This window comes from Melozone crissalis, unplaced genomic scaffold (genome assembly GCF_028551555.1).
Source record: "Melozone crissalis strain CALT ecotype California unplaced genomic scaffold, PUWL_Pcris_2 ptg000005l_1, whole genome shotgun sequence".
In the NCBI taxonomy this organism is placed as follows: domain Eukaryota; kingdom Metazoa; phylum Chordata; class Aves; order Passeriformes; family Passerellidae; genus Melozone; species Melozone crissalis.
The window spans coordinates 20,219,902-20,237,753 of record NW_026535783.1 but is presented as its reverse complement, the minus strand read 5'-3'; the positions used below and the strand labels follow the sequence as shown (position 1 = coordinate 20,237,753).

The following is a 17,852-nucleotide window of genomic DNA, read 5'->3' as shown; positions in this document are numbered from 1 at the left end:
AGAAAAGACCCCCTTCCCTGTGGGAAATAAGAAAAGCCTTATGGAATAAAGACCTTTTTCACCTTTGGTAAATCCTGTTCTGTTGACTTGTGTTCACCAGAACTCACTCTGGGAAGGGTTCAGCTATGGGTAAAGGTGTAGGGCTTGTCGAGCCTCTAACGGGAGGAAATGATGCCTTAAGTTTTAGCTTTCGTATTTTTCAGATTCTGTGTTGCTTTACTGTGTAGCTCTGAGCTTCGTGTTAAGTGTTGGCATGGATTCTCTTCATACAGTAGGTAGACAGAACAATCCTTTTCCTTGAGACCAGGGACAACGGGTATAAGCTCCTAGCCCAAAAAGTATAAACAATGGTTAACTGAAAAGACACAAACAAGGAGGATGTAACTTCATAACTTGGGGTTATAACTGGACAATTATGCAGATGGACCAAAACTTATAAATCTGTGAGACCTCGTGACTGGTCGTCTACTTTGCGACTATTTTGGGTCCATCTTGTCTGTAACCCTGGCCAGGCTCTTGTACCGCCCAAAGTGTATTAATTGAGGCCTTTTAGTAAATGCCTACTTTATTCTTTAACTCTGTCTAGCCTCTGTTCTAGGTCAGACTTATCAAGGCATCAGGATGAGTGGGATGAGTGGGTTGATAGTGACCTCTTGTGCGAGGCAGGGATCAGTTTGGCAGACATGTGGACACCACGTGAACAGAGAGTGTTGTGGTGTGTTTTTATCCCCAAGGGTTTGTTTCTTTCCCCCTAGCATTGTTGGTTTAGTCTGAGTTGCACCCTCACACCTAGCTGTCAATCTTACCCTAAGATTTTCCCTTTGTTGTAGAATGTTCTCTGCCCCTCCTCCTTCTGAGGTTGTCCCTGCCCCCTGCTCTGGAAATCCCCTAATACCCGAAACTCCATTGGCCTGTTTGAACTCTTCCCCTCCCCTGTGTTAACCCACTGAGCAGTGTGAACCCCACCCAATGCTCCTCCCTGTCACTTTCCCTATGGGCTAAAAATTTGTACCCTCCCCTGAGACCTTCCCTGTATAAAAATCCCTGCACAGCTGTGTTCTGCGTCTTATGGTGCTGGATCCTGTGTAGAATACACCTTTTAGGAACCTTTAAAAAAGACCTCTCCCTCATTCTTGCCCCTGCCTTCACGGCTGAACTACTGACACTGAAGTCCTACAGCTGTGTCCTGGACTGTGCTGCTTTCTGGGAAGAGCCACTCCTGGTGCATGGCCGGGAGCTAATGGAGAAACTCGGGCACAGTGTCAGGAGAGCTCGCTGAGTAAAGCGATGAGTGAACGACGCCACCACAGCCGCAGCCAGCAAATGAGGGCCTATTTTGGTTAGGTTTTGGTTAAGTTTCAAGTATAGAAAGGCTTGATTCTTTACAATACATGATATTCTTTGGAGCTAGCAAGAAGGTCTGTATATCTTTGTTCTCATTGCTACGGTTCCCCTGTCCCTGGCAATGATGTGGTGGTACAGAATAACACCCATAACATCACTATCCTGGACATGCTCGCCCTGCAATTATTGCAAAAATTAACTGCCTAGGTGGAACCAGGACAGGGCAAAATGGACTTGACTTGGGGAAAATAATTTGATTTTTTTGCTATTAAAATAGATGCCTAATATTTGTTGTCCATTAAAATAGCCTCTGATAATGAGAAACAAAACAAAAAATTAACCATCCCCGTACTCTTCTTTTTTCCCAGGCTCATCTTCATTCCCAGCTCTTTCACCTCCGCTCCTAGAGTAGCCCAGTGGGAAGGAAGGAAGAAAGCATATTCAGCTCAGTCCCGAACCACTCCTCTCTGACATTTCCTCTGGAAAAGGGAAGCTGGTTTGCTCTCCCCTTGTGCCTCGCACAATTCTTGCATGTTCTCTTCTGGGCATCTTGGCCACTACAATCATCTCCCAGATGTTATGAATGAACTTCTATATGCCTGATTTAATAAACAACAAAATTAGAATTTTAGCAGCAATTTTAATTGAGCGGTAATTTTATATAAAATAAATACAATCAAATATAATCAAGCAGGTATAAAAAGAAATTTGGCAATGGTTTGGATAAAGTATATGCAAAACCAGTCAGAGTACGGGGCAGGTTTTCTCACCCTGCCTCCTATACAAAAAGCACAGGAGTCCAAACACAACTTATATATATGTTCATCAGTATTTTCCTGTAAATCTCCTCCTATTTTCGATTCTTAAAATCTACATCACTATACTGCACAGCCCATGCTCCAGTTGTTGCCATGTGCTCTTTTGGCTTTTTGGTGGTCGCTTCTGACCAAGGCTTCTCATCATTGTCACTGTCCTTTGAACAACCCCACAGGTTACACATGCGCCCCAAGTCTTGTGTTATAGAAGCCAGCATTATATTCCAAAAGTAAGCCTTATTATTTCATGGATACCTGGAATTATTTCAATTTTGTCCATTTCAAGGCCGATTCTCTAATTATCCCAAGGCCTATTCCATTTTGAGATTTTATTTATCTCAAACTACGTCTGGTATCCTGTTCTCTCATGAACATCTGAGAACATCTGTTTTGTGACACTAATTACATATCCTTTTCCTCTACTACTTTTTAACAAATATTTTCTAAAATATCAATATAGTTGCAATTGTTAGCACAAATCATATTCATTTATCACACGGACATTGATGTACTCCCCCCTATCTGTTCCGCCCCTTCTACCCCACCCCATCCTTACAGTGACTTTCCAATTAGAACATGCAGGAAGAGGCAGAAAGACCTGATAAACCTGGTTGTTTGGAAAAAATGAGGGTAAAGAGAGGAGGAGGAGGAGAAGGGGGGGATTTAATTATAAAATGGGAGGAACAGCACTCTGTCAAAATTTTAACAATTAAATAATAGAGATCTGAAGAAATATTTGTAACAGGAAAGAGCATCACAGATCAATTGATTACACTGAAAAACATGGGGTTTTTTTTCTTTTTCAGCTGCCCCATTTGTCTCGCTGTAGGTCCTACTGAGCACATGGCAGGCAGAGTGTGTTGGGGGGTTCAAGGAGCAATCAGCCTGACCTGAAAGCTCAAGAGAAATTTAAGACATCAGCTCCTCTGCACCTCCCTCTGCCCAGGTAGGAACATCTGTATTGTATCTACCCAGGTGTATTTACAGTCCTGTGCTCATGGCAGAGAAAACTTGTCCCTAGAGGAACCCACAGGAGTTTCACCTCTGAAATCAATCTCTCTAGATGTCACCTGAGATTTTAATCCTCCTATGTTTACATCCTTATAGCCTTCTACGCACGCAGTAGAAGTTTTTCTGAGCAGATTGCAAGCTACATGTTACCATGTGTGCCATAATAAACAAATACAACTCATGCACAAGCAATTCAGAAAAAGTTCAGGTACACAAAAATAATTAGCAAAGGGGAAAGAGATATTAAGCATAAGACAGTTTAATTACAATTTTTATACTGATAGAGTTAAATTCTGTTTTCTTCATCAAGTAGAATATGGAGAAAGAAGAGCCTTGGAAAAACTATAAGAATAAAACAGGTTGTAGGTTTTTTGGTTTTTGTTTGTTTTTATATCAGTACCCAGGATACTGTGATACTTTTTTTTCCCTGGAGTGATTTCTGGTTTATTTTTCACAACAAAACCCCCCCAAACCACTCTGTGAAGCAAAATGTATACATGTAGCTACACATGAATACATGTCTAGCAGCATTTGCATCACCTAGCTAAGGTCTGCTACTTGAATTATGTATCAACTTTTGGGTTTAAACATATTTGGAGGGAAAGAAAAATATGGTAAATTTAAAAATCTACTTGCCTCCATCTGGATTATAAACTACCTCAGAGAATGGGTGGGTACAGCTGATTAAGATAAAAAGACACGTTGGGCTATTTGTCTAAGCCACAAAAGGAGAATTTGTAAGACAACAGTTTCAAATGCTTAGGATTTAGCAGTGTTGTAGAGAGGAATAATAAAAGCCATTAGTGATTACAGCATGCTGAAAATTGGCATCTGAAGGTATCAGGAGAAGGCTGAGTTGTCTGCAGTAGTGCAACAAATAAACTTGAAAGGCAGCAAGCTCAATCACGAGGTTGCACATCACTTCAGGAACTGGGGAGCATATTTATTTTTGAGTTCTGGAAACAGTGAAATAAATCAAGAACATTGTATCTAAAATGGTAAAATATTTCTTTACTACATCCCCATCCTAAAATTCATCACTTTTAAATATTTTTAAAATAAAAATTGCAAAATTACAAGGTATTTTTCTTTACTTACCTTAAAAAAAAAAAAAGCTCTAGTAAATACATTTGCTCTGTTGTTCACAGAAGCAAATTAGAAATTAGAACTCTCATCCCAGTTTATCCAATTTCTTTATTTCCACTCTTTGTGCTCAGTACTATGTAAAAGCCATAATTAATGAGACAGAAAGTGTGAGGTCCTTTAGGACAGTTACCTGGCACTGTGTTCAGCCTGCTTCTCTGGGGAGCACTATTTTGATTATTTGTCTTCTGTTTCAGTCTCTCTGGGGCTGATGTCATACTTCCAGTATCAGAAGAATTGTGCAGCAGTAAATGCAGGCTGTGCCATTCCCCTCCTTTCTTTGGGAAGTGCACTTTAAGATTACGGAGACCCTCCTTGCTCTCTTGCTGTCTGCTCTGAACAGAACATACACCCTTCAGAACCACAGGTTTTCAGAAGGTAGGTAAGTACCTGGCAGATCTCTTCTGCCTATTGTATGACAACCAGAAATTGCACATGATATTATAATTAACTGTTTAACTTCAGCTACAGGAGCCCTCACTTCCAGATGCAGCAGAAAATGTCTGGGTTTGGGAGGGAGAACTCATGAGGATTTGCGTTATTTTGCTTGGAGAGGGATGTACTTGCTCCTCCAAACCCCTGTTAAAGAACAGGCCATTGTACTGTCACCATGTTTGTCAGGGTTCTGGTAAACCAGCTGAGTTACAAGGGATGATTTCTATTTCTTCATCTGGCCTGTGTTTCCTACCTGGCCTTAAGGCTGTCCTGTGAACTACCGTGCACATTTACAGCTGTGAGAGAAGGCACAGAAAGATGCCAAGTGGTCTTCCCACAGCTTTACAGTTCAGTCCATCGTCGATCTGAGAAAGATTAATTTATTCCTATTAATTTGGCTGGCATCAGATGTCCTGTAGAATTCCAAGATATGTACCTGAATGTGCCACAAAATTGACTGCTGGTTCCTGAGCTCACAGACATCTCTGCAGGATTAGGGCTGTGAGGAATGTGCGACTGTAGGTCTGTCTAATCTGTGTGTGCACAGGGGGATTAAAGGTACAGGGGCAGCATCTCTTCTTGCCCTGGTGAAGGTGATGAACATGCTCACATAGCCAGAACCTCTCTAATGGCACAAACAAATACTACTTGAAAACAATGTGAATTCACTCTGGCAATCCCTGCAGAGACACTAGCTTTAGGCTGCTGAGACCAAACAGCCTGAAGTGTCTGGGATGCTGGTCACCACATTTCACACCAGCTGAAACATGTAGCTGTGTAATCTGCAGGGAGCATAAACAGAAATATTAAATTCTTGAAAAAACAGATACAGGAAAATATTTCTTTTATGACAATCATAAACAAATGTAATTCCTTCCAAATCCCGACAACTTCTGAAATTGTTCTCTGAGCAGAAACGTCTGTGTCACGGATAATACTCTAAATATAACATAGCCTCTGATTTTCTTCCTCCCTTACTCTGTTTTTGGCCTGGTCAACTGTTTCAAGGCTCTGTGCTGAAATTGCCGGTTCTTAGCCATACACTGTAGTCACAATGGGATGTTCAGCTATCAGTGACCCTCTCCAGAAAAGTACTTGCTGTATTCAAAAAGCATGGGAGAACACAGGTTTTGGGGGAGGAAGAGTGCAATTGGTGGTTATCCTCAGAGTTGAAATTTTTATGGAAGAGAACAGTGTTCAATGCATTGCCCCCAGATTATATCACTACAGTCAAACTAAAAATGGTAGAAGAAAAAAATCTGTTTCAGGACCAAGAATACTTTCCTTTGTATAATTAGGTTCTGCAGACTTCATAGTGGGTGTCTGTGTCTCCCTCATTTCCATCTATCCTCAGAACACACTGTGGAGGATAATCAGTCCTGCTCACTTTGTTATTAATTTTTTCTTATCTCTCCTGGAGATGCTAATTCAACATTATGTACTTAAAATTTGTATGTGGAGGCAGAAGTCTGCTACATTCTCTGCATGGGATATTTTTGCTGAGGTGCAAGGGCATTTGAAACACATCTGTGGAACAAGATGCGTGTTCTTTTCTGCTAGTATTTAAAATGAGGTCTCTGATTTTGTGTGTTTGGTTCTAGATAACTGTTGGGACTTAGTTGTCAAAGCAGTCAAACTTTTACACTGCCACAGGATGCATGGAATCTCTCCATGCTTACACTGGTAGCTGCTGATGGCTTTTCTGCTCCTGAACCTGATGAACTGTGAAAAAACAGGCATGGATGACAATCATGCATACTCATAAGGAGCTTTAACAATGCTAGATCTATGGTTGGACTCAAGAGGAAATGTAGGAAGCAAATCCTTACCAGGACTCCAACTTGAGCAATATTTGCCTTCTTTTAAGTGCTGCCCTTCATTCTTTATTCAGTTGTGGACCCCTAACAAATGTCCAGTAGGAGAGCAGGCTCCCCCATCCAGTAAATATTAATTGCCTGCTAACAGAATTCCTTTTTCAACTCCAAAATGATACTCAAGTCCCAGAACTAAAACATTTGCTGTCAAGCCTCCCATTGTGAACTGTGTCACATCTGTCATTCTTCAGGTTACTGAAGAGAACAGGAACCTCCCTCCGAAACTGGCTGAAGGCTGTTTCACCTCTCTAAAAGACATTGCCCCCAGGTAATACAAAGTCACTCCCTTGTGGTTTCTGTTCTCACGCTGACTGTTGCCGTGCAGGAAGCGGCTGCAAGAGAGGAAACCTTAGGCTTTGACTCCTGCTTATCTTAGAGAAGTGCTGGTCCTTCGGCAGTGGGAAATGAAGATCTTCTCTGGGGCAGGGTTGGGGCAACAGTCCTGAAGTGCAGGGTAAACTGATAGAGGCCACAGAGGTGATGAGGGAGATGGGGTAGCATGTGGGGAAGGGTTGGAGGAACTCCAGAAATCTTAAATTATTTCTAGTTGTGTTTGGGGTTATAAGTCTGAGGCAGTGGTACATAAAAAATTTTAACTAAGTATCCGCACAATGTTGGGAAGAGGTAGCTAATATCCATGCCGAAGCTATGTTGATGGCAGACAGGCGATGGATGGCATTTGTAGGATAGACTCACAGGGCCCACAGAGTAGGTACCTTACTAGCAGATTGAGTGATGCCCTTTTTCCTATTAAACCTAAACCGTCTACATTCTACCTTATTTTTAAAAAGTCTTTCCCAGAGGAGTGAGACTGAAAAGCCAGGCACCCTACGTTCCTTCCCTGGGCTGGGGTCTCCGGGAAGGGCGCCGCGGCTCCGCAGGGAATGCCGGGACGGGCGCGGGGCGCGCGGCTGGGGCGGCAGCGCCACCTGCGGGCGGATGCGGGCACTGCGCCCTCGAGCCCCGCGCCGTTCAAACGCCTGCGGAGCTCTGCGCATGCGCAGTGAGCTGGGGTGCCTGCGGTGGCACAGCTCCTGTACGTGCTCGTGGTGCTGGTTAACACAGTCTGAAAATCGAGCTTGTCTCTGAGGTACATCCTGCTCTGCACTTGCTGCTGATTAGGAGTATGTAAAAGCCTTGTGTGAATACCACCTGTTTACCTTAAAGCGTTAAATTAAAAGTCTGTTTATACCGTTGTGTATGTTTAACAAATATGTGCTTATTTCACAAGAGTGGTCAAATGAGTGATCTCGTGGAAGAAAACGGCAAGAAAAGCTATTCTTCCCAGGAAACATCTGCAAAAAAAAATGTGTCTCCTGCTGAGGACTGCTCAATAAGACACAAAAATGTGGTATGACTTCTCCAGTACTATTTTATTATCAAGATATTTAAAATTGCCTTCAGCTTTTTCCATCATTACAAAAACAAAGAGCTGGAGTGAAGAGGGAAATATCAGTAACAAGAACAGTGAAATGCATCAAGTTTGTAATGCAATGATTTAAAGGGCTAAGAGCAATTCTAAGTAAGTAGGGAAACAGAAGAGTAGTCTTAGAGGAAGGAATATCACCATACCTTATTTTTCTTTTGCAACTTAAAATTGCATTATTTATGATCACGAATGGTGATGATGCTGAAAAATCTACCCCAGAATCCAAAGCAGACATGTCTGAATAAGGTACATGAGATTGCCCTGTATGTTTTCAGGAGAATGCATCTGAAGATGCACAGCATCACCACCTTGGGAAAAAGTGCACTCAAGTGATGGACATTCCTGAATCACTGTATCAGCAGATTGGGCTGAATGGCCACTGCTTTCCCCTGAGAAACAGTGAAAGTGCTCAATTGTTTGTGGAAAATCACTGTGAGCTCTGATGGGAATGACACCCTCCAGGGAAGCTAAGAGATGGCAAGGCAGCTCCATTTACATAACAGGAGAAAAATATAAATTTGTATGTATTTTTGTGCCTTTACATAATGAATGATAAGTGTCAAAGCTTACAGTCGTTGTCCAAAGGGAAATTGTTTGACATGGTGCTTATGTTGCAGTGACTTTAGAAGTATCTGTCTATGTATGTGGACTGTGTGGAATGGTAATACACAGAGATAATATTTTAGTTTCCAAAAGTATTCAGCAGTTTTAACTAATTGTAAACATGAATTCCATAAAATTGGCAAAAACAGTGCATCCTCCTATTTCTCAGAAAACCGTGCTCAGTTGAGCTTCTTTGTTTTTGTCTGTGTGTTGGAGTTTTTTTTTCTCATACTTCTCGCTTGTGCAAATGTTTTCTTACTGTACTAGTTGCTCCTTCAGACATTTTTCTTGCCCTCAGATGGTTTGGACATAGATAGTTTCTAGGCATCTGAGGGAACAGTGAAAATAAGAGTGAATCCATTTGAGATGCTTATAATCATAGTACTTGTTTTTACATTTTAGATGAAGATGAGAACAAAACACATAATTCTGCCTCTCACATGGCAACTTGCAAACTCCATGCCACTGTACCAGAGTCATGTATTCAGAGTTATGAATACAGAGTTGTATGTCATGTATTCAGAGTTATGATTGTTCCATCCCCAGTCAGGATGCACAATCGGTAAAAGGAATACTTGATTAATAGTCAGACAATCAAACATTTTAAACAATCAATATGATCTTATAAGTTATCAGGAATATTAATTTTAATGTCATTCAGAAGTCAGTGGGGACACTTGAATGTGTTTTCCAGTTGTACTAATTACAAACTTTCTGTTGTTCATTTATAGCAAAAACTCGAGAAACAATTAAAATGCTTAGCCTTTCAAAATCCAGGACCTCAGGTAGCTGACTTCAATCCTGAAACTAGACAGCAGAAAAAGAAAGCATGCATGTCACAGATGAAACAAAATTTTTTTTATGAGTCCAAGTAAGACCTCTAATTTATTACCTGATTTACTTTAACAAATGTCTGGTAGGCTGTTCATTGAACCGAAACAAAATTAATAAAAGCATTGTATTTTTCAATATGATTTCTTGGGAAAACAAGATTTTTCTGTATGACTTAAAGGGAATTTTGATATAGTATGGCATGCATTCATTTTTTAGTACCAATGGCTGTTGCAATTAGGGTATAATGCTGGTATTTCATTTTGCTGTGAGTTTGTTAAAGACTAAATACTTGTTGTAAACACGATGTTTCCCACACATGTTTGATTTAGTGTCTGAATGCATTGAAGCATTGTCTGAAAATAATTTTTCTTCTCGTTCACAGATTTACAAGGAAGTATGACAAACACGGCAGGCTGCTTTGTAATGACATAGATTTATGTGACTGCCTGGAAATGGACTGCCTGGGTTGCTTCTATCCTTGCCCCAAATGCAACTCGAACAAATGTGGGCCAGAATGTCGCTGCAATAGGAAATGGGTTTATGATACGATTGAGACTGAAGCTGGGGATGTGATTAGTGAGCTACCATTTTTTGTCCCTGACTGATTATGTTCTGTTAGGTTTTGTGGCTGAATATTTTTCTTTTAAATTCATGTTTTATTAAAGTAAATCACCACCTGGCAGAGATGCTTGTGCTTTTTTTATTGCTGCCTACCTAGCAAGTTTTAGCATTCCCCATCAAGTAAAAGTGTGTATTTCATTCTTCCTCATCCTTGTAAGCTTTGCTGAGGCACCTAGTCAATTCTTTCTAAATCTTGACTTTCTAAAATTGAAGGTATCTGAACTGTTATGGGAAGATAATTTTCTTACCCTGGGAAGCTGAACTGCTTTACTTGTAATGAGTGTTTTTTGCCGATTTCTCTGCTTGTTCAATTACTCAGATGTGTGACACAGCTCTTTCTTTTGTGTAGGCTTGTCCAAGAGCCTTCTCATCCTGATGCATTCATTCCTTGTATAGGTGAGACAGGAGGCATTTGAGATAACACTGTTCTTTGAAACTAGGTCACTACTTTCCATGTTTGTCTGTATATTAAGTGAAGGAGAGTGGAAACAACTCTCTCTCAGCAATTCTTTCTTGCTGTCCAGGAAGAAAAACTGAAACCAACATGTACAGTCTGCACTATTTTTTTACAGTGTGTGGCACGTTAAATGTCCACTGGTCATTAATTATATGGCTAAACAGAGTGGATATTTTTCCTTCTGGACAGAAAAATATCTTCAGTTCCATAAGTTTCCTCTTCAGGTAAGACATGACAGATTTTAAATAAAATAACTTACACCCAGTCTTCTTATGAGGTAGGTATTCTCATTCATGATAGGCATTCACACTCCTTTTGAGGAGTGAGAGTCCCTCTAGATCTTGAAGGCAAGAAGGCTGCAGATGGTTGCAGGTGATTTCCAGGAGCATGCTGCTAGTGGGGGAATCATTCCTTGGGCCTAGTGCTTGTTTCTTTTTGAGGAGGCTCTCCCAACTTTGAACATGGCACCACTTTTCTCCCTTACCACAGGCCATTCTCTGTGACAAAGACCATCTGCTCCAAGACAAAGATACCTTCCAATACATGAAACTTGGGAACAGATCCCAAGAATGTCTTAACATCAAAATTTCCTTCTGAATGAGATGATTTGGGACAAAATCATCATACAGTCAACCCAGGACACTTGCTACCTTGGAAAAATTGTTTTGTTCCTTTCAGCTAATGACACCTTAAGCTGGTATAATGTAGGCAGCGTGGGCAGCAAGCTGGAGCAGCTGGAAGCCATTTGCAGTGGGAATGCTGTGACACAGTCATCATCAATGAAACATGCTGGGACAACTTGCACAACTGGAGTGCTGTGACAGATGGCTGTAAAGTTTTCAAAAGGGATGAGTGAGGAAGGAGAGGTGCAGAGGTAGCCATGTAGGTTAGGAAGAGTTTTGGTTGTCTCAAGCTCCATGATTATGACAATGGGGTTGAGTGTTTCTGGGCATGAATCAGAGAGAATGATAACAAGGCAGATATCCTGGTAGGAATCTGTTATAGACCACCAAACAGAAGGGAGGAGCAGATCAAATATTCTATAAGCAGTCTCACAATTGCTTGCCCTTCCTCTCTAGGGGAACTTCAGCTTTCCAGATGCCTACTGTCAATACAGCAGAGAGGGAAAACAATCCAGGAAGTTCCTGGAGTATGTGTAAGACTATTTTCTGATACAGCAAGTCAGCGAAGAGAAGGGACCTGTTGGACCTGTTGTTTGTGAACAGAAAAGAACTAGAGGGTGATATGATGGTCTGAGGCAATCTTGGGTACAGTGATTATGAAATGAATTTTCAGTTCTCAGAGAAAAAAATGAAGGGGGTCAGCATAACTGCCATCTTAGATTTAGGAAGATCTGTGAAAGGGCCTGGTTGTCAAAGTCCCTTAGGAGGTAGCCCTGAATGGCAAAGAAGTCCAGGTTTTTAAAGAAGAAAATCTTCAGGGTGCCTGTTCTCATGTGCCAAAAGACAAGCTGATGTGGAAGAAGGCTATCCTAGCTGAACAGAGAGCTTTGGCTGGAATTCTGGGTAAAAAACGAGAATATATTACCTTTGGAGGAAGGGGAAAGCAACTTAGGAGAACTAGAAGGATGTTGTGAGGTTATGCAGGGAAAGAAATAGAAGGGACAAAGCCCAGAAATTAATCTGTCTACTGCTGCGAAAGACAACATAAATGTTTTTATGAGTACACCAAACGTTTTCATAAATACATAGAGAAGTTTTGGACAATGTTCTCAAGCACATGGTATAGCTCTTGGGATGTCCTGTGCAAGACTAAAAGTCCCTTCTGACTCAGCATATTCTGTGATTAGGTGACCACAGAGAAAAAGGAAGGCTAAGGAGGACCTCGTTACCTCAAAGATATGGGGAGATGCAGCATGACAAAGGATGAAGAAAAGGCAGAGGTGCTTAGTGCCATCTTTGCCTCTGTTTTTAAAACAAGACAGGTTGTTCTTTGGGTCCCCAGCCTCATGAGCTGGAAGACAGGGATGGGGATCAGAATGAAGCCTGCATATTAAAGGAGCCATGACCACTGACCTGTTATATCATACCCAAGTCCATGGGGCTGGATGGGATTCACTGAAAGTAACTGAGGGAGCTGTCAGCAAAGCTCACTAAGCCACTTTCCATCACGTACCAGCACTCCAGGATAACTAATGAAGTGACAAATGACAGAAGGTTGGCAAATATTATGCCAATCTATAGGAAAGGTTGGAAGGAACATTCAGGGAACCATAGACCTGTCAGTTTGGCCTCAGTGCCAGAGAGGGTCATGAAGCACATGCCTTCACTTGGCGTGTATGGGGCTACCAGGGGATCAGGCACAGCCAGTTTGGGTTTAGGAAAGGCTGGTCCTGATTAACTAACTTGATCTTCTTTTGTGACAGGGTGACCCTGCCTAATGGAGAAGGAAAGGACTGTAAAGTAAAGCCTTTGACACTGTTCCCCACAGCATTCTCCTGGAGAAACTGACTGCTTATGGCTTGGACAGGGGCACTCTGCCCTGGTTAAAAACTGGCTGGATGGCCAGAGAGTGAAGGTGAATTGAACTATGTCCAGCTGGAGGCTGGTCAGAAGTGGTGTTCCCCATGGCTCAGTGTTGAGGCCAGCCCTGCTAAACAAGTGGTTTGAGTGTTCCCTCAGTCAATTCAGAGATGACACTAAGTTGGATGGGAGTGCTGACTTGCTGGAGGGTGGGAAGGCTCTGCAGAGGGATCTGCACAGGATGGATTGATAGGCCAAGGCCAGCTGGGTGAGATTCAACAAGGTGAGGTGCTGGGTCCTTGGGCCACAACAACTTCATGCAGAAGTTGGAGCAGAGTAGCTGGAGAGCTGCAAGGAGGAAAAGGACCAGGGCATGCTGGTCATCAGCAGGTGAACATAAGCCAGTGTGTGTGCAGGTGGCCAAAAAGGCCATTGGCTGTGGTGTAGCCACGAGTACCAGGGCAGAGATTGTCCCCCTGTACCAGGCAAAGGTGATACAGGGGGACAATGTGTGCTGTGTCCAGTTTTGGGTTCCTCACTATAAGACAGACCTTGACTCTGGAGAGTGTCCACATTCTGGAGTAAGTCCAGAGAAGGGCAATGGAGTTGTTGAAGGATCTGGAGCACAAGCTCTATTAGGAAAAGCTGAAGAAGATGGGGGTGTTTGTCTTGGTGAAAAGGAGGCTCATGGGAGACCTTATGTCTCTCTACAACTATCTGAAATGAGATTGTAAACAGATGAGGGTTGGTCTCTTCTCCTGGGTAACAAGTAATAGGATGAAAGGCAATGGTCTCCATTTGCACCAGGGGACTTTTAGATTGGATTTTAGGAAAAACTTCTTCACCGAAAGGGTAGTCAGGCATTGGAATAGGCTGGCCAGGGAAGTGGTGGAATCACCATCCATGACAGCACTCAAAAGGCATGTGGATGTGGCACTTTAAGACATGGTTTAGTGCTTGGACTCAATGATTTTAAAGATCTTTTCCAACCTAAACAATTCTATGATTCTATAAAAACACTTACTACCAAAAAAAAAAAAAACCAACCCAAAAAACCATCATAGGTATGACACTCTGTTTGGTAAATGGATCTAGTGATGTTCTCTCATATACTTCACTGGTCCCCAAGTATCCTTTGACTTCTTCCAGGAATCCAAATAGCTCACATAATTTCTTAAGGTAGTTAGAAATCCTGCTCATAAGTCAAGAGTCAGGAACTGTTTCTTGTTCAAATGTGCCATAGACTCATTCTAGATTTGATGGAACAAGCATCAAGAAGATAAAGTTAATTTAAGTTGACAGGAAGATGGCAGCCTTTGACATAACTTCAAGATCTGAAATGGACAGGTTTGAATTATCATCTATTTCTTTTTATTTTAAGGCAAAAACCTAAATAGTTTATCACATGGATTCCTGTGGTAAGGCTACATGTTACATTTTCTGAGTAACGTGATTAATACCAGATTGGTGGAAATCCAATTGTTGAATTAATTTGTGTTACTCTGTGGTTTTTAAAATGGACTGTGACTCGGTCACAGTCATAGCTAAACACAAATTCAAAGAGAACTCCACACAAACACACTTATTGCAACCTTGGAAATAGAGCACAAAACCTGAAAATAAAAGAAAGGTGAGAGCCAAGATAAAGAAATAACAGGGCAGAGGCAGTTCTGCTGTGGTTTGAAAATAACTCTACTAGTGCAATGATCCTGCTAACTTTTCCCCAAATTCTTAATGAGCAGTTCAGATTGAACGAGTATAATTCTATTAGGGCAGATGTACATGGGGAAAAAGAAAACATGATACACGTATTTTTATATGGATTGTGAAAGTTAGTGGTAGATACAAATAGCAACACAGTGCCCATATTTGACAGTTTTGTTAGGAAATTACATACCACCACACTGCATGACATTATGGTTTTAAATCCCTTGAGAGAAATGGCAGAGAACATTTTATAGTCTCTTGAGAGATTGGTTTTGCTCCAGATGACATCAGATCATTTTACACCTTATAAATCAGTCTAAACAGAATATGATTTTCCCTATGCAATATGTTTGCTCTAGAAAACTGGTTAAGGGAAAGCAGATCAATGAACTCTTCCTTAAGGTCTGTGTGTCCTTCTCTCTCTCCCCAGTTCCTCCCCTCCTCCCCAAATTATGCACTTGGAACAAGTAGTGACTCTGTGAATCATTTTCCTGTCTTTTCCTTGTCCATGTGGCTGCTTTGCTCATGGCTACAAGTGATCCCATTGTGGCTTAAGGAAAGGGGAGAGTATAGATAGATACATATTGAACTATACCCTAAACTAAGATACCATCTCTCAATCTCTCAATTCTGTGCCTAAAAATTGATTCAGTTTGTTTAATTTGAAATTATTGTGTCTTCCACTGTATTTCCCTTGCTTACAATCATTATCTATCTGGGAGGAGATATTCACCCTCTGCTTTATTAGATGTTGTTACTACAAAGAAGCCAATCTCAGGGAAATGAACACTGTGTTCCCATATGATTGTTGCATAAGGATGCTTCTTTCCCTTCTAAGCTCCTATGTGCTTGGCCATTGTTTTATTGGAGTTGTTTTAATTCCAAAGATTACACTGTGCACCTCCTGCCTTTTATAAACTTGAAAATTCAGAAAATAAAATAAGACCTATGCACAGCATCTTGTTGTTTGCCTTCATTGCACTGAGTTAGACAACAAGCTAGGAATCCACCCACTAAGGACACTCTATATTTGACAATGTGTCTATTTCTCCACATCCGAAGATTTCACTGAGGAAAAAAACCACAATAGGTGTCCTTACAACTGCTTCTACAACAAAGGCCAATTAAAAAGAAATATTAATAGAATTATTAGCATGTGGCTTAGGAGAGGCAAAGGAAGAGCCATTAAATATTATGACTTTTAATATGTGAAAGGATGCGAAAGACTATGAACATCTGAGGCTTTATTGGGTGAGTTAAGAGATAGAAGTTTGGAATATGGCAGACCAAAGCTGTACTGGGGCACAAGGCTGGGCTAGCTAGCCAGCTGTAGCAGGACCACCCCTCTCTTGTCTACCTCTATTTCTCTGCTTTGAGAAGGGAGACACACTATGCTGATTTTTCCCTTGCTTGGTATTTGCAAATCCTTCATGCAAAGTTCCACAGTGAAAATTTGTATAACATAGCACTTCTGAAACACGGACTAGGAGTACAATAGATCATAGCACTGTAAAACAACAGGCAGGAAATTGAGATCTTCTTTCCCAAACGAAGGTCCCACATTTTAATATAAAAATTGCTACGGGATTCCTGTCCAAATGGGAACTTAAAATTGGACAACTTAAGTAAACCACAAGGTATTCAGCACCTTCAGTGCTTTAAAAGAGTGAGGAACAGTCAGTCCTGGGAAAAGTCAGAGCTGTGGTTCCAGAAAGTCTACATATTTCAGTTACAAGACCACTAAACAGTTCCTCCTGGCTTAAAATGAACTTCTGCATATGGCAAAGTGCCATTCAATCCCACTGCATCATTAAAGCAAAAAAAAAAAAAAAAAAAAAAAAAAAAAAGAAAGAAAGAGAGAGAGAGAGAACAGAAAAAAGAAAGATACCTTTTTGAATTCTTTTCCAGACTATTTTCATTATCCTTTTAAAGACCTTCTATAAGAGCACAATTGAACTTTGTCTATATCCATCCCATCCTCTGGTAGAATACAGATTTGACTCATTTTAGGGCAAAAAACCAAAAGAGATGGACTAAAGAAACATAGACCAATCCTTTCTGAATAAATATTCAAATATCCTTAAATACACATTTGCACCAAATGCATTACAGTTGCTACAGCTCTTTTGAGTTGGCATGGCAGGATGGGGTGATGAGGGGAGAGCAGTGGATGTTGTCTACCTCAGCTTCAGCTGAGGTAGACATTGTGTCCCACAGCATTGTTGTAGTTAAGCTCGGGAAATGTGGGTTAAATGACTGGACAGTGAGATGGATCAAGAACTAGCTGAATGTCAGAGCTCAGAGTATCATGATGAGCAGAGCAGAATCCAGGTAGAGGCCTGTAGTCAGTGGCATTCCTTAGGGATCAATACTGGGTTTTACTCACTCTTACTCACAGTCTTACAAGCAGTCTTAGCCTGTTTGTCCATGACCTGGATGAAGGGACCGAATGCACCCACAGCACGTTTGGTGATGATACAAAACACCTGAAGGCTGCACTGACCTTCAGTGCATGAGCTGGAGATGAGCTGCAGAGCTGGGCAGAGAGAAACCTAACAAGGTTCAAGGAGGGCAAGTGTAGAGTTCTGCACGTGGGGAGGAAGAACCCCAAGAACCCGCACAGGCTGGGGGCTGACCTGCTAGAGAGCACACACTCTTTTTGTCTGCGTGCATACAAGTATGCATGTGCTATACCAAATGTGGGAGACATGCTGCTCTCCTAGATTTTTAACTGCTTAAATTGTTTACAAGTTAAGTTAAATGCTGTTGAATTGAAGTACTAGTTTCAATTGAATTGAAGTTCTAAATGCTATTAAATTAAGTGCTGTTGGGCCTTTGGGCTGTATTCCCCTTTTTCCTTCCCCTTTCTATCCTCAGTGCGCCTTGACCATCTGGTAAGTAGTAGAGAGGGCCTATAGAATCTATTATATTAAACCTGTTTTTACTGATACTTTTGCCACTGATTCTTTAAACAATTTTAAAACACTCATTAATGACATGGGTGCAAGTGCAAACCAATAACAGATGAATGGATGTTTGAGAAATCACAACTTTTTACAATTCTTACTTAGTATCAGAAAAGGTATTGGGACAAAA

The 17,852-nt window shown here is 41.3% G+C and overlaps 1 protein-coding gene across 1 annotated transcript; it reads left to right on the top strand.

Annotated features, from left to right (window-relative positions):
* The first annotated feature begins 7,862 nt into the window (after positions 1-7,862).
* Positions 7,863-10,093, top strand: ARL14EPL (ADP ribosylation factor like GTPase 14 effector protein like). Its single transcript, XM_054285509.1, has 3 exons — positions 7,863-7,973; positions 9,386-9,525; positions 9,871-10,093. Exons 1-3 carry the CDS (start codon positions 7,863-7,865, stop codon positions 10,091-10,093), a joined length of 474 nt encoding a protein of 157 aa, XP_054141484.1.
* Positions 10,094-17,852: the final 7,759 nt, after the last annotated feature.

What these genes read in the sequence shown, in the direction of transcription:
- ARL14EPL (XM_054285509.1), top strand. Translation starts at nt 7,863, where the DNA reads ATGAGTGATCTCGTGGAAGAAAACGGCAAGAAAAGCTATTCTTCCCAG. An exon ending in CAATAAGACACAAAAATGTG is followed by an intron (nt 7,974 to 9,385) that starts GTATGACTTCTC and finishes GTTCATTTATAG; the next exon opens with CAAAAACTCGAGAAACAATT. An exon ending in AATTTTTTTTATGAGTCCAA is followed by an intron (nt 9,526 to 9,870) that starts GTAAGACCTCTA and finishes TCTCGTTCACAG; the next exon opens with ATTTACAAGGAAGTATGACA.